The sequence below is a fragment of the Lepus europaeus genome, chromosome 18 (assembly GCF_033115175.1).
Source record: "Lepus europaeus isolate LE1 chromosome 18, mLepTim1.pri, whole genome shotgun sequence".
NCBI lineage: Eukaryota > Metazoa > Chordata > Mammalia > Lagomorpha > Leporidae > Lepus > Lepus europaeus.
This window is the reverse complement of record NC_084844.1, coordinates 53,036,449-53,062,002: the sequence shown is the minus strand read 5'-3', so window position 1 is coordinate 53,062,002 and position 25,554 is coordinate 53,036,449. Positions and strand designations below refer to the sequence as shown.

The following is a 25,554-nucleotide window of genomic DNA, read 5'->3' as shown; positions in this document are numbered from 1 at the left end:
GAGGTGGCCCCAGGAGGGATGGGACCAGGTGCGTCCCTGCGGGCCCAGCCCCTCAGATATGGCGCCTGGCGGGGCGGGGGTCACCACTCTTGAGTCATGGCGGATTGTGTCATGTTCCCTTGACGGTCCCCGCAGATCAGAGTGGGGCTGGACGTGCGCAGCAGGCCCTGCCTCCACCCTCACTCCTCCTTGCTTCGCTTGGTGCCCACACCAGAGGACCCAGGCCAGGGCCAGCACACCCCAGGCTGGGCAGCCCCCGATCACCTCCCACAGGCCCCCCTCCACTGCAGCCTCACACTGGTGCTGTCTGCGGGCACCACGGCCTGAGCCGGCCTGCAGGAAGAAGGGGTCATCGGGTGGCCGGCGGCCCTGCCTTCGCCCAGCAGGGGCAGCCAACCCGAGGTTCTAATTAGCAGCTTCGGGAGCATCCAAGGGCCCTGCATGTGAAGGAAATGTGTTTCCTAATTGGCCCCCCGCCGGGTGTCAGCCAGAGAACGGGATTACAAGCTCTGAGCCAGCTCCCTCCCAGCCCAGCCTGGCCTGCTCCGGCCTCGGCTGCCCTGCCCTCCCCTCCCTTCCCCAAGCCTGCTCCCTCCCGTCCTCCTGCTGCTTCGCCTAAGGGTCCTGGGGTCCAACCGAGGGCGCATGGAAGATTTTCCACGGCCTGCACCCGGCCGTGCCTGCCCTGCCCCACTGGTTGTTCCCCAACAAGGTCCTTGTCCTGAGGCCCTGCCCACATCAACCTTGGGCTCCTCTGAGTCCCACCAGGACCCCATGCAATTCCCTCCTGAAGCTTTTCCCATCCTGCCTCCCGCTGAACACATGGGCCTGGAGGCTGAGCTGGGAGACCCCCGACTCTTACATGAACCTTTTTTTTCCCAAAGGACGGCCTGGCATGAGAATTCCTGCTGTGGTCTGACTGAGGTTTGTCCCCAGCAAAGCTCACGCTGAGGCCTTGACCCGGTGCCACGGTGTTGACAGGGGCTGGGGCCTTTAAGAGGCATTTTGGGTCCCCACGGGTCCACTCTCACGAAGGGGGTCCAGGCAGTTCCCGGAGGCGGGGACTGTGTATCCCGCAGCTGGGAGTCGGAAATCATCGCCCTCTTGGTCCCCTCTTTCACACGCGTCTGATTCCTGCCTGTGTTCCGGAATCTGAAACAGCCTGGGGCCCTCACCAGAAGCCGAGTGATGCCAGCGCCATGCACACAGACTTCCAGGGCCACTTTCCCTCATAAACGACCCTGTGTCAGGCACTTTGTTATCGCGGCATAGAATGGACTTAGACGGCATAGGTCCCAGTGGGCAGCGCGGCTAGGACAGTCCAGCAGGGGGTGTCCTTGGTCTCCCCATAATCAGCTGTTGCTCAGGTCTTCCCCGTGAGGCCTGGGCAGCAGTGTGGGCAGGGGCCGGGGAGGGGGGCACCATAGCACCTGTGCCAGGCAGGGTCCCAGGAGGCTGGGCCGCAGCTTGAGCTTTGGGGCCAGCGTTGTGGCGGGATGGTTAAGCTGCCGCCCACAATGCAAGCACTGGAATCCAATTTTTGGCTGTTCTGCTTCCAATCCAGCTCCCTGCTAATGCACCTGGGAAAGCAGCAGACGATGGTCCATGCAGGAGACCCGAGTGGAGTTTCTGGCTCCTGGCTTTGGCCTGAACCTGCCCCCGGCCACTGAGGCCATTTGTAGAGTGAAAAAGATCTATTTCTCCGTGTGTGTGTAAAACTGTGTCTTTCAAATAAATTTTTTAAAGCTTCTTTTTATACAAAATAATTATGGGACATAGGCATCATTTTGTCATTGTCTACACTTTCCATGAACTTTTCAAATACCACCCCGCCATAAACACACACAGAGAGAATCAGGTGGAAAAGCGAATCCCCTGTGGAAACCTCACAAGTTCCATGTTTCCCTTTGGCACTTGAACGGAGCAAAAATCAGGTCAGAACCTTCCAGAAAGACACCAAGGCCCCTTTCTCAACCTTCCCTCCTCCAAGGAAGGCCATAAAGGACTCCTCCAGGCTAAACCCTAATCAGTCTCTCCCAGAAATGGCGCACCCACTCCCCTTCCCTCCCGGCTCCCTGCGAGGCCAACCCAGGCCCTGTAGGACAAGAAGAGGAGGGAGGTTGACCTGGATCCTGCTCGCCCCCAGCTTTGCCAGGTGTGCGGTGCTCTCAGGGAAGCAGGTGCAAAGCCAGGTACCATTGTGAACACCCGGGGAACCCTGCTCAAGTCTCAGCCCACAGGAGAGCCCACCAGGCAGCGTCCAGCCGACGATGCCGGAGGCCTGGGGGCTGGAAAGAGGCAGCGCGTGCAGCCCATGGTCCCTCCTTGCTGCCATATCCCGGCTTGGAGGCTTCGCTTCTATTAAATTCCAGGCTTGTTTTCCTGCGGGAGTCGGGAGTTCCTGTGCCGCCTATGTTTTAAAAAGGGGCCTCTTAGGGATTCAGTGTGGACCCCCGAGGGACCTGCAGCATCAAAGCCCACAGCCCACAGGTTCTGGATCGGTGCCCCCAACCTGAACAGCAAACCTGTCAGGTGCACCTGCTGCAGCCTTTGGGAGCCTTGGTGGCCTGGGGAGGGCGGAGCTGGTGTGCATTGTGTGTGCAGGTGCACATGTGTGAGTCATACGTGCAGTAAAACAAACAAGTTTAGCTCCTGAGGTCTAGTCAAAGCGGTTGGCCCGGTTACAACTATCACCCCCTCCATGAGGCCTGGGCCCCAGGTTGGGGCTGCTGGACACCCTCGGCCTCAGAGAAGGCTATGGGTGCTACCTATAAATGCTCCATTTTACAGATAATGAAACTGAGGCTCAGGTCAACAATGGGGCTCGCTCCAGGTCCCACAAGAGGAGCGTGATGGGGACCAGTCTCGGTGAGCGAGGCAGAGATGAGAGGCCACTAGGCCCTTAGATAAGGAACGTACCTCCTTCCAGTGGAAGAGGCGAGAGACAAGACCAGGCCACATGCAGCCGGAGTGGGGAGGGCAGTGGGTGCAGACTCCCACGGGCTGGGAAGAGGCCACTCCGCCCCAGGCTCAATCGGCCAGGGCTACGAGCTCAGGGAGAGGCCCCCACAGTAGAGAAACCAGGCGTGGAATCAGCACCCCTGGGCGTGGGGCTCCTTCCTGGCTGGGGTGGCCGCCCACACGGACACCCTGGTCTGTGCTCAGGGCCCCTGCCCAGCTTGCCAGCAGGTGGCTGGAGGATCCTCTGAGGACTTGTGGGTGCCCCCTGCCCTGTTCTGAAGTACCCCGCCCCCCTGCCAGCTCTTTAGGAGCCCTGCCGATGCCCTAGTCCCCGCCGGCTCCTCCACCTCCTCCATCCCACCCTGACCAAGGCAGACCCTGACCCTGCACCAGGCACTGCCAGGGCCCCTCCAGCCCAACAGACACTCTCAGGGTCCAGAAACCACCATGCCAGCTCCTGACCTCCTGACCTCCTGGGGGATTAGGCTGGCTCGGGCGGATGCACAGCAGGAAAGGAAATGGACAGACGTGGGGTGCATGGGCCTGTGGGTGCCAGTGCACAGTGAGAGCAGGGGGCACGGGGCCCCCTTCCCTGTGCAGGGAGCCTGGGGGCACAGGTGTCAGGTGGGGGTGCAGGTGCAGGCGATCCTTATGGGCAGACCCCAGGGCTGCCAGAGGCCTCGGAACTTTCCCTTTGGAGGCTACCAAAGTCATAAGGGAGCTGGGCAACATGCAGACTCCTAGGCCGATCGAAGCCTGGTGGGGCAGTTCACACCCACCACGGGCCTCCTGCCCACTTCGGATGCCCGCAGGTCTCCACTCTCAGCCACAGAGCCGGGTTGTGCGCCCCAGGGTACAGGTGAGGGACACTGAAGACCAGAGAGGTCATGTGACAGCCCTGCAGCAGCACAGCCTATCAGGGGCAGAGCAAAGGCCAGAGGCTCAAGACCAGCCTGGGAGTCCCGGCCTCGGGCAGCTCTCTGGGCAAGGCAGGCAGGCAGGCTTCTGGGGAGGGAGGGACCCTCACACCCCTTCTCCCTGAGGGCAGAGGTGGCAGTGAGGAGACAGCCCCAGGGGCGTGGGATCTGTCAGTCACAGCAGCTCGGTGACCAACACCCGCACACCCGCGCTGGCCACCTGCGCTGCAAGTCCAGCCCGAGGGTCACACGGCCCCGCCCCCGCCCCACACCCCCACGCCCCCAGACAAGAGGGCTCCCACTCACCATAGTCCTTCTTGCAGTACTTTTTCATGTTAATCTTCAGCTTCCCTTTGGAGGCCTTGCAGTAGGAGTCGCAGTCTGCAGGGGGCGGGGGCAGAGCACAGACAGAAACTAATTAGGCCGGGGATGAATAGGCTAAGGCCAGCGATGCCCAGCGCCCGGCTGGGCTGGGCGAGCGCTCAGGCAGGCTCTGCTTCTCGAGGCCCTGGGGACAAAGGGCCCAAGCCTGAGCCCCTCCTCCAGCTTGACAGGGCCTGCAGGGGAGACTTGGGGGGTCTTCCCTATTGCACCCCTCCCCCCCCCACCACCCCCAGCCCCATTCTCAGGGCACAACTGGAGACTGATTAAAGCCAGCAGAGGCCACCTCGTCACCCCGCGCCCTGGGTCTGTGGCAGGCGCTGGCTTTCAAGGCGTGGAGCCTCTGCCTGGGGTCAGGCGGCAACAAAGGGGTCACGGAGGAAATTAGCAGCCCGTGAAGCATCAGAAAGCGTCTTTGGTGTCCACTCTACTGGACTGTGCACATAAAATGCCCCCATGAAGAGCGGCTCAGTGAGAGGCGGGGCTGCGGGCCTGCGGCGGCCAGTGCCACTTTTCGGGGCTTCGGAGCGGCCCCCAGCGTTGGACCTGCTTCTCCCAGTGCGGGCCCTGCCCGCTCCCCAAGTGCCCCCTCCCACCCCAGCCCACCCACACCCTCTCCCCCCCCTCAGTGGTTTCTGCTCCCTGGATACCTTTACTAAATCATCCCGTGACACCCTGAGCACCACAGCCCAGCCCATCAGAGGCCCAGCGACCCTCTCCCACCCGCTCTGCCTTCACTACTGGACACACTGCGTTCTCTGTCCTGTGGGTGTTACTCCCATTCTGCAGACCAGAAAACGGAGGCGCAAAGTGGGGAAGCCACCTGCCCTATGCCACACAGGTAGCCAGTGCCAAGGCTGGGCCTCGGACTGGGGTTCCAGAAGCCAAGATCGCCACCCCTGGGTCATGCCGGGCTGTGTGTCCATGAACACCAGGGGTTTCCTCCTCAGCTTGAGGGTTAAGCTCCGGGCTGCGGAAAAGGGCTGCCCTGTGGTTTAGGAACTCCCAGCTGAGGCAGTGACCAGCCAGGCTGGCCTGGGCTGGCAGAAGGGGGTCAGGTGTGCTGTGGTGAGGAATAGGGGAAGCGGGGACCAGAAAAGTGAAAGCTAAATGCCACGGGCACGGACTGGGGTTGTGCCACAGACAGGTGAAGACACTGTTTGGGATGCGGGTTCAAGTTTCCAGCTGCTTTACTTCCCATCCAGCTCCCTGCTAATGAGCCTGGGAAAGCAAAAGATGATGGCCCAAGTGCTTAGGCCCCTGCACCTGTGTGGGAGACCCGGATGGAGTTTCTGGATCTTGGTTCTGGCCTGCTGCAGACTTGGCTGTTGTGGACATCTCAAGAGTCAACGAGTGGGGAGAAGCTTATTGTCTGTCTCCAACCCTTCCCTCTGTTACTCTGCATTTCAAATAAAAAAATCTTAACACACACACACAAACGCACGTGTGCGCATGGCGCATAAACACACACAGGCACCTGCCCTAGGAGCAAGAGCCAGCTCCCATCCAGCAGAGGGGAAAACTAAGACCAAGCGGAGGGTAAGCATGGGCACACGGCAAAGCCAAGGCAGGCAGGCAGGCCTGTCGGTGCCACCTGTCCCCAGCCTGTGGCTAAGACCCAGAGCCAGGCTCTGGTCTCATGGGAAGCAGAAGGAGGCACTGACCAGTACTCTCAACTCGAGTCAACACAGCTCCATCCCATTGCCTTGGCAGCCCCCTCTCTCCCTCCTGGACCAGCCTTCTGGGGACCCTGGTTAGAGATCAGTCTCAAAAAATGGGAAACACAGCTCCCCTCCTGCTCTCCTAGTGCCCTAGGAGTACTCTCAGCTTGGCCTCCCTGTCCAGGCACTGAGGTCACAGTACTCTCTCCTGCTAGGTAGACAGTTGGTCTGTTATTGCACAGGGACCTCCCTGGAGTCCACAAACTGGGTTATCCAGAGAGATGGGCCTTCACCCTACCATGGCCAAGTCTGAGAGGCCGAGATGAGAGCTGACGGCAGCGCAAACGCACAAGCCAACAGCACCGTTGCCAGTGTCATCACTGCCAACTCCCAGCAGAGCCAGAGCCGTGGCTGAACCCAGGCTGCCGGGGCTCCGTCCCTGTTCTCTGTGCTGGGGGGCAGGGACCTGGACTACAGTGGTGCCCAGTGATGTGCCAGCAGGGCAGCCTCGGGTCCACCTTTCTTACAAAGGTGACGGGCCCATCCATTGGCAGGAAAGCACTCCTGCATGGCTCCAGACACACCTGTGTCCCAACCCTGACCCGAGCGGTCAAGTGCAATAGCTCTCTGGAGCCTCGTGGGCGGCTAGCGGTTAAGATATCCATGACCCAAAGGAAAGGGGCCTGACTCCAGCTTCCCGCTAATGCAGAGCCTGGGAGGCAGCGGCAATGGCTCCAGTGTTTGTGTCCCTGCCACCCTCACGGGAGACCTGCATTGAGCTCCGGCTCCCAGCTTCAGCCCTGGCACAGCTGTTGGGAGAGTTCTCCTCTGTCCCTCAGACAGAAAGTTTTAGAAAGACGAGGGATCGAGAGCTGTGGAAGGTTCCAGGGTGGCAGAAGGCGAGCCTTACCCAAGGGAGCAGAATGGAGCAGCGAGCCTGGGCACAGCTGACCGCCGGCCTCCAGGGCCACTCTGCCCACCTAGTGCCATCCACAGCTCTTCTGCACCAACAATCCAGTGGGGGACAGAGACCTTCCCTCACCTGTGGCACCCGTCATCACCTAACAACACGGCACTCCCAGCCCTGCTGGCCGAATCGCAGCTCTGACCGTGAAAGTCGGTCTGTGCCGAACACAACGGCAATGCACGTGGTATCACTGTGATGCCCCAGGAGCTCCTCTCAGACTTTCCAACTGGGCCACACCTCACAGTCCCCAGGCTCACAGGCCCAGCGAGGCTGCAAGGGCTCAGGCTCCTCAGCCCTGGTTCCCAGTCGCAGCCACAGGTGCAAGCTCCCAGAAGCCTGGAAAACACTGATGCCCAGTTCCACCAAGAGATTCTGTGAGGTTTAGGGAGTAGCATGAAGATCTGCTTTGTTTATTAAAGATGTATTTATTCAAAAGACAGAGAGAGAGAGAGAGAGAGAGAGAGAGGGGTAGTCCATCCGCTGGTTCACTCCCCAGTGGCCACATAACTTGGGTCTGGGCCAGGCTGCAGCCAAGAACCTGGAACTCCATCTGGGTCTCCCACATGGGTGCAGGGGCCCAAGGACTTGGGCCATCTTCTGCTGCTTTCCCAGGTGCATTAGCAGGGGACTGGATTGGAAGCAGAGCAGCGGGACTCAAACCAGCACTTTGATACCACAAGTGGATGCTTAACCTGCAATGTCATAATGCTGGCTCCAAAGGTCTGCATTTTTAAAACTCCCTGGAGGATCCCAATGTGCAGCCAGGGTGGGCACCGCTCTCTGAGCCAGCTGGGAGCAGCAGGGATGAGCAGGCGCTGCACCCATAGCATGCACACAGCACCCAGCATGGCGGAGGAAAGGCCTGGATGGGAGGTTGCTGTCTTGAGCTGGAGGGTGCTCACATCAGCAGCCCTGAGCTATTCTCCCGGACAGCCTGTGAGCATTGCTATCGGCTGCTCCTGCGCCTTCTCTCTTTTTGGTGGGTTCTAGGTCTTTCCATTCTCTCTGCTGGTAATGTCAGGTCAGTGTGCTTGTTGTAAAGTGTTCCTTCTGCACTTCAGAGTTACTGATTCTTTTTTTTTTTTTTTGACAGGCAGAATGGACAGTGAGAGAGAGAGACAGAGAGAAAGGTCTTCCTTTTCTGTTGGTTCACCCCCCAATGGCCACTGTGGCCGGCGTGCTGCAGCTGGCGCACTGCGCTGATCCGAAGCCAGGAGCCAGGCACTTCTCCTGGTCTCCCATGGGGTGCAGGGCCCAAGCACTTGGGCCATCCTCCACTGCACTCCCAGGCCACAGCAGAGAGCTGGACTGAATGTGGCGCCCCAACCAGGACTAGAACCCGTTGTGCCAGCGCTGCAGGCAGAGGATTAGCCTAGTGAGCCACGGTGCCAGCCTAGAGTTACCGATTCTAATTTAGGTGTGAGCTAGGAAAACTGAGCTTATTAGAACTACAGGGGCCAGCACAGTGGCATAGTGGGGTTAAGCCGCTGCTAGTGATGCCAGCAATCAATATCAGAGCACTGGTTTGAGTCCCGGGGGGCTGCTCCACTTCCGATCCAGCTCCCTGCTGATGCTCCCGGGAAGGCAGCGGAAGATGGCCTGGGTGCTTGGGCCCCTGCCATCCATCCATGAGGGAGACCAGGATGGAGCTCCTGGCTCCTGGCTTCCACCTAGGCCAGCCCCAGGTTGTTGCAGTCATTTGGGGAGTGAACCAGTGAATGAAACATCTCCCCCCCCACCCACCCCCATTACTCTGCCTTTCAAATAAATAAAATAAATCCTTAAAGAGAAAGGATCACATGTACAATACAGGTAGAGAGGCTGAGTGTCCTCCTTTGGGGAGACGGCAGGCCACTGCCACAGCTGTCTGGAAAATGAAGATCCTTCACTGGGGGTGTGGCCCAGACAGCTGAGGTCAAGGACAAGCAACCCATGCATATGAATAACGGCCCTGTGTGTTCTTCCTTTAAAGACACAGAGCTGCAGAGACAGCTTCAGACAGGCAAACCACAGCTTCCCAGGGCTGCCTTCAAAATGGCATCTACTCGGCAGCTGCCCATGGGGTCCCTCCGTGTTTTGTTCCAAGATAGCTAGGAAGACAATGCAAGAATGAAAACGACACTGATAGAAGACCCAGGGCTGGAATCTGGGAGCCATCTCCACTAATTAAAGGCAGATGGGGATGGGACGAGCAAAACCTGTCTGGGTTTTACCGCGGGACACAGCTCCTTGTCTGATGAAACCGAAAGATCCAAGGAGCAAAAAAAAAGGGGGGGGGGGACCACAGAGATATGGGGACCAGCAGACAAATGGCCAAGAAGTGGGCAGGGTGGGGGAGAGGAAAGCTGGGGCCACCCCTTCTCCAGGGACAGGGGAGTTAAGGGAGGGGAGGGATTGGAAGGACAGCGGCTACGGTGGATGTCTGAACCCTTGTCTTCCTCTAAATCATGGAACCAGGCAGTGGAGCTGAGAGAGGGGCATGGCTCCACACAACAGAGGTGGATGCAGGTCAAGGGCAGGTGGAAACCAGGATTGGAGGCAGAGCTGTGTGCCCTTCCCCCTGCCCACCCTGGCTCTGGGGTGGGAACATGGCGGTCTCACTAGCTCATGGACCTGCCAAGTGTTCCCTGCAAAGGGCCAAGCCGTAAATGTCCTATGCTTGGAGGGCCATGCAGTGTCTGTCCCAGCTGTTCAACACGGTCACCCTAGGTCCAAGACAGCCACAGGCAGTGCACACCCCAACGGGCATGGCAGACCACTTGGCTTCTAGGAAGTCACAGCCTGCATGAAACAAGAGAAAGCTATCAGGGAGGAGGGGGGCGACGCAGGCTGAGCTGAAAAGGCCAAGGCCGTATGTAGCCACACAGTGACTGGCTGGCAGGACAGAGAAAGGCTGGAGAAACGCAAAAATCTACAGACCCAGGAGTGTAGCTAAAACCCAGCAGCACAAAGAGGATGTTAGTGTAGAGACATGGAGATTAAGCTGGGGGAAACTCACAGAATTTAAAGAGATGTGGAGGAACATTGGGCTGCAAGGAAAAGAAGAGACCTTACAATCAGAGAGAGCTGCAGCGAGGACCAAACGGAGTGGGAACAAGAATCAAAGACAGGATTCATGGGCTAGAAACAGGCTGACATATGCGAAAGGAAAGGGCTCACTTGCCGTTCTCAACCATCAAAGAAAAGAGACCAACGCCCAGACGCATCGTGATAAGACATATGAAATACCAGGATAAGGAAAAACCATACACAGGTTTCAAAACAACAAGCTGGGTAGACGATCACGCGATAATTTCTGTAAGGTCCTGAGTGGGAGAAAGGTGACTCGGGAATTTTATACCTAGCTAGACTATCTTATCTTTATCCATAGGCCACAATAAACCAGATATTCTCAAATGTGCAAGGGCTCAGAAAATGTTCCAACAACATACCCTTCTGGAAATAAGTACTTGAGAATGTTTTCCAAGGTCCACAGAGATTTTTAAATTGGGTTCTAAAACTAGATGTAAATGTAAGAATAATTTTTAAATATTTGAAAAGGAACATCAGATTACATATACATCTAAGCATATATAAATAACTGAAAAATTTAGTTTGGAACACTATATCATATTTGCAAAAATTAAGTAGCAGCATGAGGTGGGGAATAAAACCCTTTGTCTTAGGGACAATGTGAAAGATGTTACTTTGGGGCTGATTGTGGTACAGCAGGTTAAGCCATCACCTGTGATGCCAGCATCCTATAGGAGTGCTGGTTCAAGTTGTTATTGCCCTACTTCTGATCTAGCTTCCTGCTAATGTGCTTGGGAAAGCAGCAGAGGAGGCCCAAGTACTTGGTCCCCTGTCACCCATGTGAGAGAACCAGATGAAGTTCCAGGCTACTGGCTTCAGCCTGGCCCATTTGGACAGTGAATCAGCTAGCGGAAGATCTCTCTTTTTCTCTGTCATTTTGCCTTTCAAATAAATAAATCTTTTTTTTAAAAGATTCTAATTCATGTTTCGCTCTGACAAGTAGTTACCAGATCATATAATGCTTTTGAAAATCTCAAGATAATCACAAATACTAGAGAAAGTCAGAATTATAGATAATATGCCAAAAGACAAAGCAGAAAATATGGACAACATAAAAGGCAATTTTGAGAAATCAAGATTGCAGAAGACGAGTGGGTGTTTGGTGCCGTGGCTGAGTTGTCACTTGGGATGCCCACATCCCACAGAGTCCCAGGCTCCACCTCTGACTCCAGCTTCCTGCCAGTGCAGAGCCCAGGAGACAGCAGTGATGGCTCAAGTGCTGGGGCCCCTGCAACCCATGGGGGACACTTGGAATGAGTTCCAGGCTCCTAGCTTTGGCCTGGCCCAGTTCTAACTGTTGTACACATTTGTGGAGTGAACCAGAGAAGATGGAAGAGCTCTGTCACTCTGTCCTATCTCCCTGCCTGTCAAATAAAATATTTAAAGAAAAAAATTACAGAAGAGCAATTATCTAAAGACAAGAAAATAAAGGGAAATGGATCCAATTCCACTGCTGAAAAACTGATTTAAAACACTAAATTGCGTTTGAGAAGGATCACATCAAAAAAAGAGACATTTTAAATGCTTAAAACTTTAGGCAGAGGTGAAAGTGTATCATGGCAAATGAAAGCGGAGAGAGAGAGAGGGAGGGAAGGAGGGAGGGAACCCAGGGGTACAAACGCTGATACGATGTTGGCATCCCATGTTGGAGCACTGGTTTGAGTCCCTACTGCTCCGTTTCAGATCCAGCTCCCTGCCAATGCACCTGGGAAGGCAGCAGAAGGTGGCCCAAGTACTTAGTTCCCTGCCATCCACATGGGAGACCCAGATGGAGTTCCTGACTCCTGGCTTTGGCCTGACCCAGCCTGGGCTGCTGTGGCCATTTGAGGAGTGAACCGGCGGGTGAACCGGCGGATGGAGGATCTTTCTCTGTCTCTATTGTTCTTTCAAATAAATAAATTTTTTTAAAAAAGAATTCAAAGCAAACATGTTTAAAATGGATGAATGTGGCCTACTAATTTAAAAAATTTGTACAGAGCAACATCTCATTGAAATACATTAAGTAAAAACTGACAAAAATACAAAAGAAAACACATAAATAGGGGGAAAAGGCTAAATTAACTCAAAGAAGCTGCAATGGCACAGAGCACATTTCCTGACCACAATGGAATAAATATTCTTCATTATTAAAAGGAGAAAGAATGGAAATACATGAAGTGTGTTCTGTCCTACAAGTCAGAAAACGGGCAAGACAGAACCCAAAGAAAGAAGGAGAGCAGGAGGAAAGAATAACAGAAGTAGAAATTTTTAAACACAGAAAAACAACTTCAAAATCATAAATACATCCTAGAACTGATTCTTTGAAAAGTCCTAAACGTAAAAAAAAAAAGAGAGAGAGAGAGAGAGAGAGAGAGAGATAAAACACTGTCGCGTCTCAGAGAGACCAGGCAGAACACTAGAAGTATGAAAACAGGCTAGAACCACAATCGAAGGAACATCTTATAAATTCTGGGTTAAAATCTTGGAAATCTGAATGAAACCCATGATTTTTAGGCAAACCAGCCAGGTGGACCTGAAGCGGAGATGTGGAATTGTCTGTGTTGACACCGGCCCGCAGGCACATCCCTGGTGTGCTAAACACCAGGAGCCATAGAGTGATGGACACCAGCAGACATGGCACACCAAAGGGCTGGAGGTCGGCCACTCTGCAACTCTCACAGAGCAGTGGCACACGGCCTGACCTCCCCATAGTAGCTGGCCTAACTGCCCCACAGACACCTGCTAGACTGACCGCCCAGCCTGCGCACCAACAGAGAGCCAACGTGCTGTGCCCTGACCAGTGGCTGCCGCGAGCTTCCTCCTTGCAGGAAGAACAGGTGAGGAGTGGGCAGGATGCCGGCCACCTCCACGCTCTTGGGGGAACGACCGAGGGCCCAGGTGAATACTGGCAGATCTGTAGGGGTCCCATCTACCCCCTACCCTTCCCCCACAAGAGATAGCGGCTGCCAGGGCTGGACTCGGGCACTGTCCGGCTCCCTGCTTGGATGGGCTCTGCCCTGTGGGGGTGGGGGTTGCTGCTGAGGCCCAGAGGCCGCCATCTGCCCCTCTCGCAGCAGGCTCATCCTGGCTGGCTGGCATCCTGGCCCCTCCCGGGAGCAGCCTTCCCTCCCTCCTATTCCTCCCACCTGCTCCCCTGACCCACCCACAGCCAAAAGCCAAGAGGTGGCCCCGCGGGCCCCCTCCCCAGGCCAAGCCTCTCCCGCTTCTTCCTCCACTAGAGAGGTTGGCCCCTCCGCCCTGCCTCCTGCGCCCCAGGTGCCGAGTCCTGTGGGGTAGGCCTGCTCGCCGGCTCAGGGCTCATCTCCAAGCATATGGCAGGCAGGGCCCGGCAGCCCACGGGGGGAGCCAGGGGCACCGCATCTGGCACCTCCCCTCGGAGCAGGGCGGGGAGCTGGCAAAGGTCTCGCTCTCGGGAGCCCTGGCCAACTTGCTGGCGACACCTCTGCCTCTTTGCTTCTGGGCTGTCGAGTGTGGGACACCCAGCCAGAGCGCTTGCTCCGTGCTCCTGGGGCAGGGAAACCCGTGAGGATGGGCACGGGCAAGGGGCTCCCAGTTCCCTGCTTCCCCTTGGCCTGGGGAGAAAACGCTCAAAGTGGAAGGAGCTGGGGCCAGGAGGGGGACCCAGCTGACCCTGCCATTTGCAGCTGGCCCCTCTGCCCACCAGCAGGTGACACGAGGCGGGGGAGGCCAGTTTGCCCTGAGTTTTAGCCTCCCTGAGCTGGAGCTTTGAAGCCACACGGCAGCCCCCGTGGGCCAGGGAGTCCAGTTTCCAGGGTGCTGCAGGTGTCTATGGGTCTCACCACAGCCCTCAGAGGGGAGGTACTTCCCACAAGGCCAGCTCTCCCCTCCTGGTCCTGCCACAGGCGACCTGATGCCCTCCACCTGCCAGGGAAGTTGGCTCTCGCCAGCCCCTCACTGACAAGCCCCGTGACTAGGTAAGGACACCCATCTGGAAGGTCTGGCACCGCAGGCAGCTCTGTAGTGCCCCCCCGCTACAAGCCTGGGCTCATCTCACACACCCATTCCATGACCTCTAAGTCCTAGCTGGCCCAACAACAAAAGGCTCATTTAACTCTTAGTTCTGGGGCAGGAAGGCTGAGGACTCTCCCTAGGCAGGCAGCCTCTCGGGGTGCACCGGCAGAAGAACTCATGCCTCCAACCCATGGGCCAACGATTGGAAGAAAGCCCCAAGTGTCTGCACCATTGACTGGGGTCTTTAATATATAAAGAGCTCTCTGAATCAATAAGGAAAAAAACAACGGAGCTAAAACTCAAAGGGACGGGCAATTCACAAACAAGGAAACGAAAAGGGGATGAGGAGAAGGAAAGATGCCAAATAACAAATGATCAAAGAAACCAAACTTAACCAATAGGAACACAGCGCTTCTGCTTAGCACACTGGCAAAGCAAGGCACACAGGCTCACACAGCGTGGCGGGGGCACCTTCCTGAGACCTGCTGGCGTCACCACATCGAACACACCCTACCCTCCCCCTGATTCAGCGACCCTACTCCTATGATTCCCATCCCCTACTAGTGATGCTGGGAGGCACTGGTGAGCCCTGAGGCTAAGGAAACAGTGCTGACCTCAACAATGAGAGAGGTACAAAGACTAGGGGAAGGCAGGTGGGGGCAGGAGACACACAGCCCTCCCCCCTCCCCAGGAGGTGACACTGAGGCAGCAAGGAATCTGACCCGTGGAGCATCCCGGGCCCCAGCAGGTGCAAAGGCCCCGGGACTGGAGCTTGGGGGGAGGAGGGTAGCCAGAGGCCTACAGGGGCGTGTGGTGGAATGAGAAGGCCATGCCAAGATGACCGCTGGCAGTGGAAACTGCCTGGCAACAGGCTGTGATTGGATGGCTTCAGAAACCACGTGACAACAGAGCCTGCCTCACAACAGGCTGTGATTGGTTAGGGCTTAGACCGCCCCTTGACTGGATTGGCTGCTTCGGCTATATAAGCTGCTGTACCAACTGAAATAAACGAGTCTGCAGGCTGCTCCCTCTGGCCCGCTTTCACCTGGTTCCTGGGGTCTGTGTGGTGACTCCGCACCTCTTGCCCCCACCATGCTCCTCCTCTCAGAACGAATCCACAGCAACAGGGGCGGGGGCTGAGAGGGATGCTGGGTGGTAGGAGTACAGCTCATTTTGTATACTCTTGCTTTGCTGTCTTGTCTGTATTTTAAACTTTAAAATGAGGGTAAGAATTCTTGGGCTAAAAAAAAAAAAAAAAAAAAAAGGATGAAGGGCCAGAGTTCTGGTAAAGTGGATAAGCTACCATCTGTGACCCTGGCATCTCATGGGAGTGACAGTTCAGGGCCCAGCTGCTCCACTTCCGATCCAGCTCCTTGCTAATGTGCCTGGGAAAGCAGCGAAAGGTGGCTGGAGTGCCTGTGTCCCTGCCACCCACGTGGGAGACCTGGATGGAGTTTCAGGCTCCTGGCTTTGGCCTGGCCCAGCCCTGGTCATTGAGACCACTCAGGGAGTGAACCAGCAGATAGAAAATCTCTCTCTTCCTAACTCCACCTTTCAAATAAATAAATCTTTTTTAAAAATTAAAACCTACAAGCCTGGGTCTGACAGATCCCCTGGGGCCTCTGCAATATTATTCTGTCTTCCTAAAAAGCAAGCTGGCCCCCCAACCCTGTTTCCTACTAAAAGTATCCTCTTCCGGGGCCGGCACCGTGGCTCACTTGGTTAATCCTCTGCCTGTAAAGCCGGCATCCCACATGGGTGCTGGGTTCTAGTCCTGGTTGCTCCTCTTCCACTCCAGCTCTCTGCTGTGGCCCAGGAGGGCAGTGGAGGATGGCCCAAGTGCTTGGGCCCTGCACCCGCATGGGAGCTCAGGAGGAAACACCTGGCTCCTGGCTTCAGATCGGCGCAGTGCACCAGCCGTAGCGGCCATTTTGGGGGTGAACCAACGGAAGGCAGACTTTTCTAACTCTGTCAAAAAAAAAAAAAAAAAAGTATCCTCTTCCAAGCATGTGGATGTGCTTGGCCCAGCCCCAAGGATGTGAGTGGAAACCCTGAGAGGGGCTTCATGAAAACCCTTGTTTCCTGTAAAAGGGATCCCATCACCTACCCCGCAATCTGGGGTCCTTAACCACCCCCAGCCTTAGTTTTCCCATTGATCAAATGGGGCAGTAGTAACGACAGCAGCCACCTTGCTACTCATTCACGGGACGCAGGAGGAAAAGACTAAGGTGTGGAGGGAGGTGGAGTCAGGGGGGTGACCTTTCAGCTGGGACGGTGCCAAAAGGGTGGACAGGCTCAAGGTGGCCCCGCAAGGTCCCCCGCAGGCAGTGGAGCAGGAGGGAAAGGTGGGGTCAGATCGGGGCGAGGGGGCTCCCGAGCCCAGAGGGCTCTTGGACCTGAGATGGAGAGACCTGCCCTTGGCCTTGGCCGTGGCAGACTCAGCACAGCCGGCACAGACCGAGGAACCTGCTGGTGTGGGGGAGCCCTGTGTCCCAACAGGAGCGAGGGCCCTGTCTTAGCTGTGCTTCGGCCCACAGCCAGGCAGGCCAGGCCGGGCGTGGAGAACCCATCAGGCCCACAGCCAGGACCCTGCCTCTGCCTGGGGTCTCTGTGCTGTCCTGCTCCCCCTCCTCCACTGGAGTCTGTGGCAGCCGAATCCTAGTTCTGGCAGAGTAGCTAGAAAGAACAGCACGCTGGCTGAGGGGAGAGGCCCGAGGCCACACAGGCAGCCACCACACCTCGGCCTTGATCTTCCCTTCTCTTGGAACCTGGAACCCATTCCCCCGTCACTGCCCTGTGCACCCTCCTCGCACCTCCAAGCAGAGCTGGGCACCCTCTATGTTCTTAGTGCCCACTCAACAGTCTGGAATTTTCTGTCTGTTCCTGACCCCCACCCCCCAGTGAATCAGAAACTCAGGGTCCCAGCACCCAGGACTGGGTGGGTGGTCACTGACTTAGGTGACCCCCCCCGGGTGACCATGGAGGTACTGGTGAGGGAGCCAGGGCAGGGTGTGGGAGAAGGACTCATAGGAGGAGTTTTCAAAAAGCTTGTGGCAAACACGTATCATGACAAAGCTATGTACAGCTTTCGAACATTTCTGGCACCCTAATAAACCTATCTTTCCCTTCCATTTTTCCGTGCACTGGTGAAGTGCCCTCACACAGCAGCAGGCACAGCTGGTACCTGAAGGCCGCACCCTGAGCTCTGCATCTGAGGCCGGTGGGCTTGCTGTGTCTGGTCGCTGGAAAGTCACCTGCCTCACGCCCTGGGGTAGGACCCCCTGCACCGGTGGGAACAGGAGGGCCGACCATGCCCACGTGGAGAGGAAAAGCATCCTGCAGGATGGGGAGTGACAGGCAGGCCACCAAGGCACTCAAAATGCTGGCCATAGGGCTGGCACTGTGGTACAGCAGGTGAAGCCGCCATCTGCTTATATGGCACCGGTTCGAGTCCCAGGTGCTCCACTTCTGATCCAGCTCCCTGCTAATGCACCTGGGAAAGCAACAGCAGATGACCCAAGTGCTTGGGCCCCTGCACCCACATGGGAAGACCTGGAGGAAGCTCCTGGCTTTAGATCAGTTCAGCTCCAGCCATTGAGGCCATTTGGGGAGTGAACCAGTGGATGGAAGACCCTCCACCCCTGCCTCTCCTTCTGTCTCTGTGTAACTCTTTCAGATAAAGAAAGAAAGAAAAAAGAATAAAGATGTGGCTTGTGTCCTCAGGCACCATGCTGTGCCTCTCTGAACATCATGTCCCTCAGGTGGGAGCAAGCGCCTGCGATCCTTCACAGTTCTAGTGAGCTGAGCCCTGGCCTACGCGTAGCAGCCAGGACAGGAAACTCACCTCACTATACTACTGGCACACCCAATTTATTATTTTTTTTAACCCAGAGCTATTTTTTTTTTTTTGACAGGCAGAGTGGATAGTGAGAGAGAGAGACAGAGAGAAAGGTCTTCCTTTGCCATTGGTTCACCCTCCAATGGCCGCTGTGGCCGGCGTATCGCATTGATCCGAAGCCAGGAGCCAGGTGCTTCTCCTGGTCTCCCACGCGGGTGCAGGGCCCAAGCACTTGGGCCATCCTCCACTGCCTTCCCGAGCCATAACAGAGAGCTGGCCTAGAAGAGGAGCAACCGGGATAGAATCCTGCGCCCCAACCGGGACTAGAACCCGGTGTGCCGGCGCCGCAAGGCGGAGGATTAGCCTGTTAAGCCACGGCGCCGGCCTACCCAGAGCTATCTCTCAGGTGTGTCCTTCGAATGACAACCGACCTCTGGTTGTTCTGCAAAGCAGATCTGCTTCCGGGGGCTGTGGCTCCCACACAGCACCTGTCACACTCGGCAGCCATGGCCACCTCTGTCGGCTCGGTTCACTGACTCCCCGTCGTCTTCCCCCAGCCAATCCCCAGGCCCAGGCCACCTACCAGGCCCTCACAAATAACTGGTGAACCAGCTGAATGCAACAGGCCCAGCTGCCACTGCTGAGTGGCCAGCAGAGTGATCTCCCCCACCCCCGCCCAGGCCCAGGCCCTACGACTCGCGCCCCTGCTCTCGTCTGAGGGTGGAAGTCAGGCTCTGCGAAGCAACCACTCGAGGGAGTATGTCTGCGTAAGCAACTGAACAGAAAAGGCAGGATCCCGAAGGGCTCTGGTGTTGTGTCTGGGCGTGAATCCCACAGGTCCTAAATCCGTGTGCATTAGCAGAGTCCGGTGCTGAGGGTCAGCCCCTCCAGCAGGGGCTGGGGTGGTTCTGAGCTAGGTAACCCTGGGGGAAGAGCGTCCCCTCCACCCCACCCCGCTGCCTGGCCTGGAAGCTGCTCCTGCCTCGGCCTCACTTAGTGCACCATGAGCCGCGAAGGGAAGGCCGCAGGGGTGCGGCGGGCTGGGCTCTCTTGGCTGAGGGCAGGGCAGGGCAGGGCGGTCTGCAGCCTGGCTCGGGGGCCCTGCGCTGACCACGTGAGGCGGGAGAGCAGCCCCTCTGCCCCTCTTGGAACAAGAGGGTGCAAATGAGTCCCCAGCATGCTCTTTCTTCTTACTGAACAAGATGGATTGGAAGACAAATTGGCTCCAATAAAGCATGTAATTAGATTAAAGCCTCTTGCCCAGAGCCTGTGGGGCTGCGAAGAGCCCTCCCGGTCGCAGGCAGAAGACCTCAGCGGCCCACGCTAGCTCCTGGACATCCAGAATTTTCTCTCGACTCTCTGCTGCCCACCCCTGCCCCTCCCCAGCAGTGGGTTCTATGGTGAAAGATTGCCCTACACCCTGCTCTGACAGCAATCCCAGACCTTGGGGCCTCCTGTTCTCCATCTGTAGGTGCTGCCGAAGCCTCAGGCACACTGGCTGTGTCCAACCCAGGGACCCCAGGCGGAGCTCCGCCCACCTGCAGGGCAAACACCAAGACGGCGGCCCACTCACCATCCTGTGTGACCTGCACAGCGACCCAGGAGGAAGCAGCCTGGTAGCATCAGGACTGCTACGCCCCTCACGCACATGAGCAAACGGAGACCCCCAAAGGGACAGAGTCTGAGGCCACCAACCACAGGGAGCACCTAACACCAGTGGCCCTAACCTCCAGCACAAGGCCACCCAAATCCCGGGTGCAACCTCACGGCCACCGAGCGCCGGCCCTTAATGCACAGGCTGCTGCTTGTCTGGAGACTTTTCCTTCTGCGCCCCCCCCCCGTCCTCAGACAAAACCCAAGTGGCAGCCCCCACTCCACACCCCTTCCGGCCCACCATGCCTCCACCCCTCCTGCCACCAGCCAAGCCGTCAGGAAACAAAGCTGCGTTCATAGCCTGGCCGAGGAAGCAGGGAACAGTGGAGAGACTTCTGGGCCCAGGGAGTAAAGTCCTCTTCCTACGACTGTTTCCCAAGTTCCCCATCAAAACGGCAGGGAGCCACGGCTCTTAGAGGCAAAGAGCTACATGGCGAAAAGGACCAAGAAAGCAGGGAGAGTATGGTGCACAGTGTTCCTAGATTGAAAGGCTTGGTGATGAGCAACACATCTGCAGAAGGAACGCCAAGGAGGGCGCGGCATACCAGCCAGCCTCATGGCAGACATCACTAATCAACCACAGCACCCTAAGATGCTCTGGGGGTTGCTTTAGCAGCAACGCGGACGTGTTCTTGACATCCTGAACCAATTCTGTTATTTGCTACTCATCGTTCAACTTGATACAGGCCACAGGACCCAGTCTCTTAGAACTGGAAGAGTTAAGGGTGCACCACGCCTGTACCCCAGCTCACCACCTGTGCTAGGTGGGACAGGACCACCCTCAGCAGGGCCTCACCTGACTTCTGGAACTCCCCGGTGCAGGGCGCTCCCTCAAGGAACGCCTTGAGAAGCCAACACAGCAGCCCTCAAGGCTTAGGGAGAGCAAGCCCCTCCCCACAAGGTTGCCTGTTTCCTTCAAACTTGGGGGGCATGGTGTCTGCCGCCCCCGCCCCACTACATCCTTTTCCTGGTTGATCTGTTCTTAACATTTGTTTATTTTGCTTGAAAGGCTGAGGGACACAGAAAGAGACAAAGAGAAATCTTCCATCTACTGGGTCCCTCCCCAAGGCCCCACAACAGTGGGAGTTGGGCAAGGTGGGTGCCCAGAGCCTGGAACTTGATCCGGATCTCCCCTGAGGGTGGCAGGGACCCCCTCCGGTGAGGTCAGGTATGGAACGGCCCGACTGCATCCACTGGCACCTTGTCGGTACTCAAAGAGTTACTGGTTCTAGAACATTCCAGATTTTGGATTAGGGATGCTCAACTTGTGTGGTGCCTGCTTAGGGAAGCGAAGAACACTCAGTACACTCCAGGCCACCAGAGCAGCCAAACAAGGTGCTAGCCTCCCTCTCACAGCAGGCAGGGGGAGGGCCATCAGAGCCGTCAGAGCCATGGCAGCATGAGGCGTCTCAACACTGAAGGACCCCAGGAGACTGGCAGATGCCCCGGATGTCACCCCTGCCTGCCCTCCTCACCCGGACACATCCTAGGTGTTAATGAGATACCAAGTTCATCTTTTGTACCCATCTTCTGGTGCTTAACCAAATCTCTGATGGGTCTTGGGTCCTAAGACCCAGGACTTCCAACTGCCACCCCTTATTGGTCCCCTAATTTTGGGGAGCCTCCCTGGAGTCTATTTCCCAGACTCCTCATATGCACAGACCAAAAGGATCTAGCACGGGAGAACTGTGTTGCCCGGGGGCTCCGCCGCTGCTATGGATCCCAGATCCCGTGCACTGAAGCTGACCTGCCACTGGGAAGTTCACATATGAGCCTCCCAGAACCATTCTGGTGGGCAAAGGGCTCACCACCTTTCACCTCCAAGGGAGGCCCTGGGTGTGGGAGATAACCAGGAAGCCCTATTCCTGGGACCCACGGGCACCAGCTCCTGTTAGAAGCCAGGGAACAGTGACCTAGGCCCTCTGAGGTCCGTGAACAGGCAGCTCACCAAAATCTGGAAGCCACAGGACAAGGTCAAAGTCTTGTCCCCATCATGAGGTCTCCACGTCCAGGAGGACAGTACAGATGGAAGTCTCTACCAGCTGGGTGCGGGTGTTGGGGCGTGGGAGCTGGCAAGGGGCCCCCACCCCGCCCCGTCTGTAAGAGGGAAAGACCGGATCTGCATCGGGAGCAGAGACACCTGGCAGCAGCCTCCTTCCTGAGCCTTCTCCACGCTGCAGCAGCTGCCACATCAGATGAGCTTTCAAGAACCCTCGTTGAGGATCCCATCATCCCAGCCCTCTCTCTGGTTCTGAATCTCACCCTCTCCTCCCGCCCCCTGTTCCGTTAGGAAATAGCAGCCCGGCCGGAAGGGCAACCAGTCACCTTGGACTTGCAGCTTTGGTTGGGCAGCAAAAGATGCAAGCTCTTAGCAAGGCCTGCCACCGAGTCAGACCTGCAGATGGCTATGCACATCTGTATGGCACAGCCGACACCCACCAGGGTGAATTAAAGCTACCTATCCATCTTTCTCACACACCAGGGGACTTCAAGAACTTCACAGAAAACAGGGCTGGGGTCTGGCACAGCAGTCAAGGTGCTGCTTGTGGCGTCAGCATCCCGTATCCACACTCCTTGCTTCCCATAACCCCGCATCAGTCAGAGCAGGCCACGCGCCGTAGCAAACAGCCCCAGCGCTGTGTTGCTGGTCACTCACTCGACAGAGCTCACAAGTGGTGCTGGTCAGGTGGCTCCCTCCCCACCACTGAGTCCTTCTGTGTGGCTCTGCCACCCTTGCGTCCTGGTTCCACTCCTAGTCCCTCCTGCTTGCTGGTGAGCACCCGGGAAGTAGCAGGTGCTGACTCAAGTTCTTGGCTCTCTGCTACCCCAGTGGGAGGCCCAGATCGAGTTCCAGGTTCCTCGTTTCGGCCTGCCTCAGCTCTGGCTCTTATAGGCGACTGGGGAGAGAGTCAGCAGATGGAAGATCTCTGTCCCTCTCTTTCAAACAAATAAAAATTTTAAAAGTGTTTTAAAGTTCATGGAAAATGAAAATAAAACAACATTTATCTTGGTGCCCCAAATTCAAAATCCAGACATAGCTTTTTTTCATAGTTAGCGCTGTTCCATGAACTTTTTGAAGTACCCTCAGGACTCCACGAGTCCTCTGAAGACAAACCCTATGTCCTGGCCAACTCTGAAACCCCAGCACCCAGCACAGGCCCTGGGCAAGTGTGGGACTGACGAATGAATGGAAATGAATAAACGAGCAAGTGCACAAATCCTCGGCTCAGAATTCCCTGGGAATTCTGAGAAGCTGGGCCGGACAGGGCAAGTGCTAAAAGCCACCACCAAGCCTGGCTGAACAAGAACCCCCCACCTCCCCCCGTCTTCAGCCTGCAGCCCAGATGCGGCCAAGGGCAGGATTTAGAGAACACAGGATCAGTATTTCATAAACCCTTCCAAATGGCAGCAAGAGCTGCACCTGCCTGCAGCCGTCTGAGGCTGTTAATCCGCTGTAACAGCTCTGTGCCCTCCATTCTGCCCCCCGCTCGGCGGGCACAGCGAGCCCGCGGATTCGCCTCTAATAAGCTGAAGCCATTCGGGCGCTGTATTCACTGGGGTCTGCTCCCAGCGGGCCAGCCCTACGGGGTCCCCTTGTCAGCTCTCCCAGAGAACAGGGGATTTTGTGTTCAGCAGGGAAAACAAAGCTGTCCCATAGGGATCCAGTTGGCTCTCTACGCGCTTCTCCGGCGGGAGCCAACAGCGGACACAGGCTGGAATTGCTGTCAGCACTGAAGGGGGATTCAGCCGAGCTAAGCCGGGGCTCCCTGGGAAGGTCATGAAAGACGACACGGATGCCTGTAGCGCCGGAGCGTCCCCCCAGCTGGCTGGCTGGCCGGTTAGCCCGGCTGGTTAAGTCAATGCCGATGAGGTCATGCCTTGGAAACCCTGGGTCGCCTCTGCCGAGCTTGCCGACAACCCACACCTAGGCCGCTGTCAGGCCAGGTCCGGGCCGACCTGCTTCCCATACAGAAAAGTGACTGGGGCGCCACATGGACAGGTGGCCAGAGATGCCCCCGAGGCAGCACGGTGATCAGAAACGACAGGATGTGGCCACCAGACATCATTTCATTTTCTCCTGGGGGCTGGGGACCATGTGACCCAGCATACCTCGCCGTGAGATGTGGTCACGGGCCTGAGTTCGGGACCATGGGACAAGGGTACCAGGGATGCCTGCCGCTTGCAGGCCTGGCCTGTCAAAGTCTCCTACACACTCTGCCCAAGTCCTCTTTCCTTGTCTGCAGCCAGACGCAGAGAAACCAGGGACGACTCTGGGGCCCCAGAGCAGGGGTGGGGGACGTACAGCCCATTGGGCCTGGACCTGCCGAGGCAACCGCAGGTGGGACTGGGAAGTCCATCAATCTACAGCGAGAGGATTTTCAGGTTGATAAGCATACATGGCCCGTGAATGATGTGACTAATGTCCAGACGGCCCTCGGAGGCACAAAGGTCACCTAGCCCGGCCCTAGAGGGTGGCAGAGCCACACAGCAGAAGCACTCAGTGGTGGGGAGGGAACCACCTGACCAGCACCACTTGTGAGCTCTGTCAAGTGAGTGACCAGCAGCACAGCACTGGGGCTGTTTTGCTATGGCGCGTGGCCTGCTCTGACTGATGCAGGGTTATGGGAAGCAAGGAGTGTGGATTCAGGCAGCAGCAGAGAGAGAGAGATGCCAGGTACAACTGAGTGGGTGGGTGGGGGAGGGAGGACATGCAACAAAGCTAGCCACTGGGTTCTCCTTACAGCACCACGCTCCTGGAGAACAGATACAACAGGAAGCCCCAGATCCTAGCACCTCCTCCCTTCCCATCAAATCCCTAAGCACAGTCATCCCTCTGTATTCACGAGTGACTGGTTCCAGGCCCTCAGTGGAGACAGGACCCACGGACACTCAAGTTCCTTAAATAAAATGGCATAGTATTTGCACATGGTCTATGCAATCCTCTTGCATACTTTCATCTATAGATTACTTTTATTAAAAAAAAAAAAGATGTATTTATTTGACAGGCAGAGTGATAGAGAGGGGCAGAGAAATAAAGATCTTCCAGCTGCTGGTTCACTCCCCAGATGGCATCAACAGTCACAGCTGAGCCAGGCACGCCATCCACATCTCCCACCTGGGTGGCAGGGGCCCAAGTACTCGGGCCGTGCTTCCTCCAGGGCATTAGCAGGGAGCTGGGTCAGAAGCAGAGCAGTCGGGACTCAAACCAGTACTCTCATATGGGATGCCAGTGTCACAGGCAGTGGCGTAACCTGGTGCACCACAGTACTGGCCAATTTTTTTCTAAATCCTAGTCATATATCAATGCTATGGACATAGTTGTTGTACTGTGTAGTTTAGAGACGAAGGGGAAAAAAATCTTTGTGCTTAGTACAGACACAATTTTTTTAAACAAATATTTCTATCCGTGGTTGCTGTACAGTGGATGTTGGGGTGCTCTGCTCAGTCACCCTCCAAGCTTAGCACACCCATCCCCAGCTACTGCAAGTGCTGGCTGCTGGCGGCTGACCCGTGCTGCCTTCTCTGACAACCTGTGCTGGCCTCATGGGCATGGCTTTGGTTGGACCTATCTGGCAGGCGACACACATCCCTCCCCCAGGGGCAGGCCATGGCCAGGGGGGTGAGGTGGGCAAGTCTCGCTGCTCGGCCCATCCGTCTTTAGGCTGGATGATTTCTTGGGCACGGTGTGGGCACAGAGCTCTCCTGAAGCCATGTTCTTCCCAGCTTCCTCCCCTGTAAGCTCCTCACTCCCGAGAGCACCCTCCTCAGCAGATCACGTGCACAGGAATCCCCGTCCTGCGCTTCCCATCTCTCTGGGACCCCAGGCAGTAAATGGACCACAGAGAGGAAGGGCAGGGAGGACGTCTAGAGCCAGGGCAGTCCTGGGCTACTAGACCCATGAAGTGCACTGCCCCCGCCGAGGGTCTCCATCGGCAGATATTAGGTGCTGATGTGGGCCAGGTGCTCGGGGCCCTGGGCCGAAGTCCCAGCCCACTTGGGCCTGAAGATGATCTTGAACCCACTGCCCAGACATTCCCACAGATTTAGTCTCCCCAGCACTGGCTACTTCAAGGGCCGGCTTGCTCAAGGCACTGCGGTCAACCAGAGACCTCCCATCTGCCGTCACCTTCC

General features: G+C 56.7%; 1 protein-coding gene across 1 annotated transcript in view; it reads right to left on the bottom strand.

The window, feature by feature from the left end:
- Positions 1-25,554, bottom strand: part of NTN1 (netrin 1) — a 197,899-nt gene that overhangs the window by 9,781 nt on the left and 162,564 nt on the right. The window contains exon 6 of the mRNA XM_062216133.1: positions 4,185-4,259. Coding sequence (XP_062072117.1) covers positions 4,185-4,259 — 75 coding nt within the window. The remainder of the gene's footprint in view (positions 1-4,184; positions 4,260-25,554) is intronic.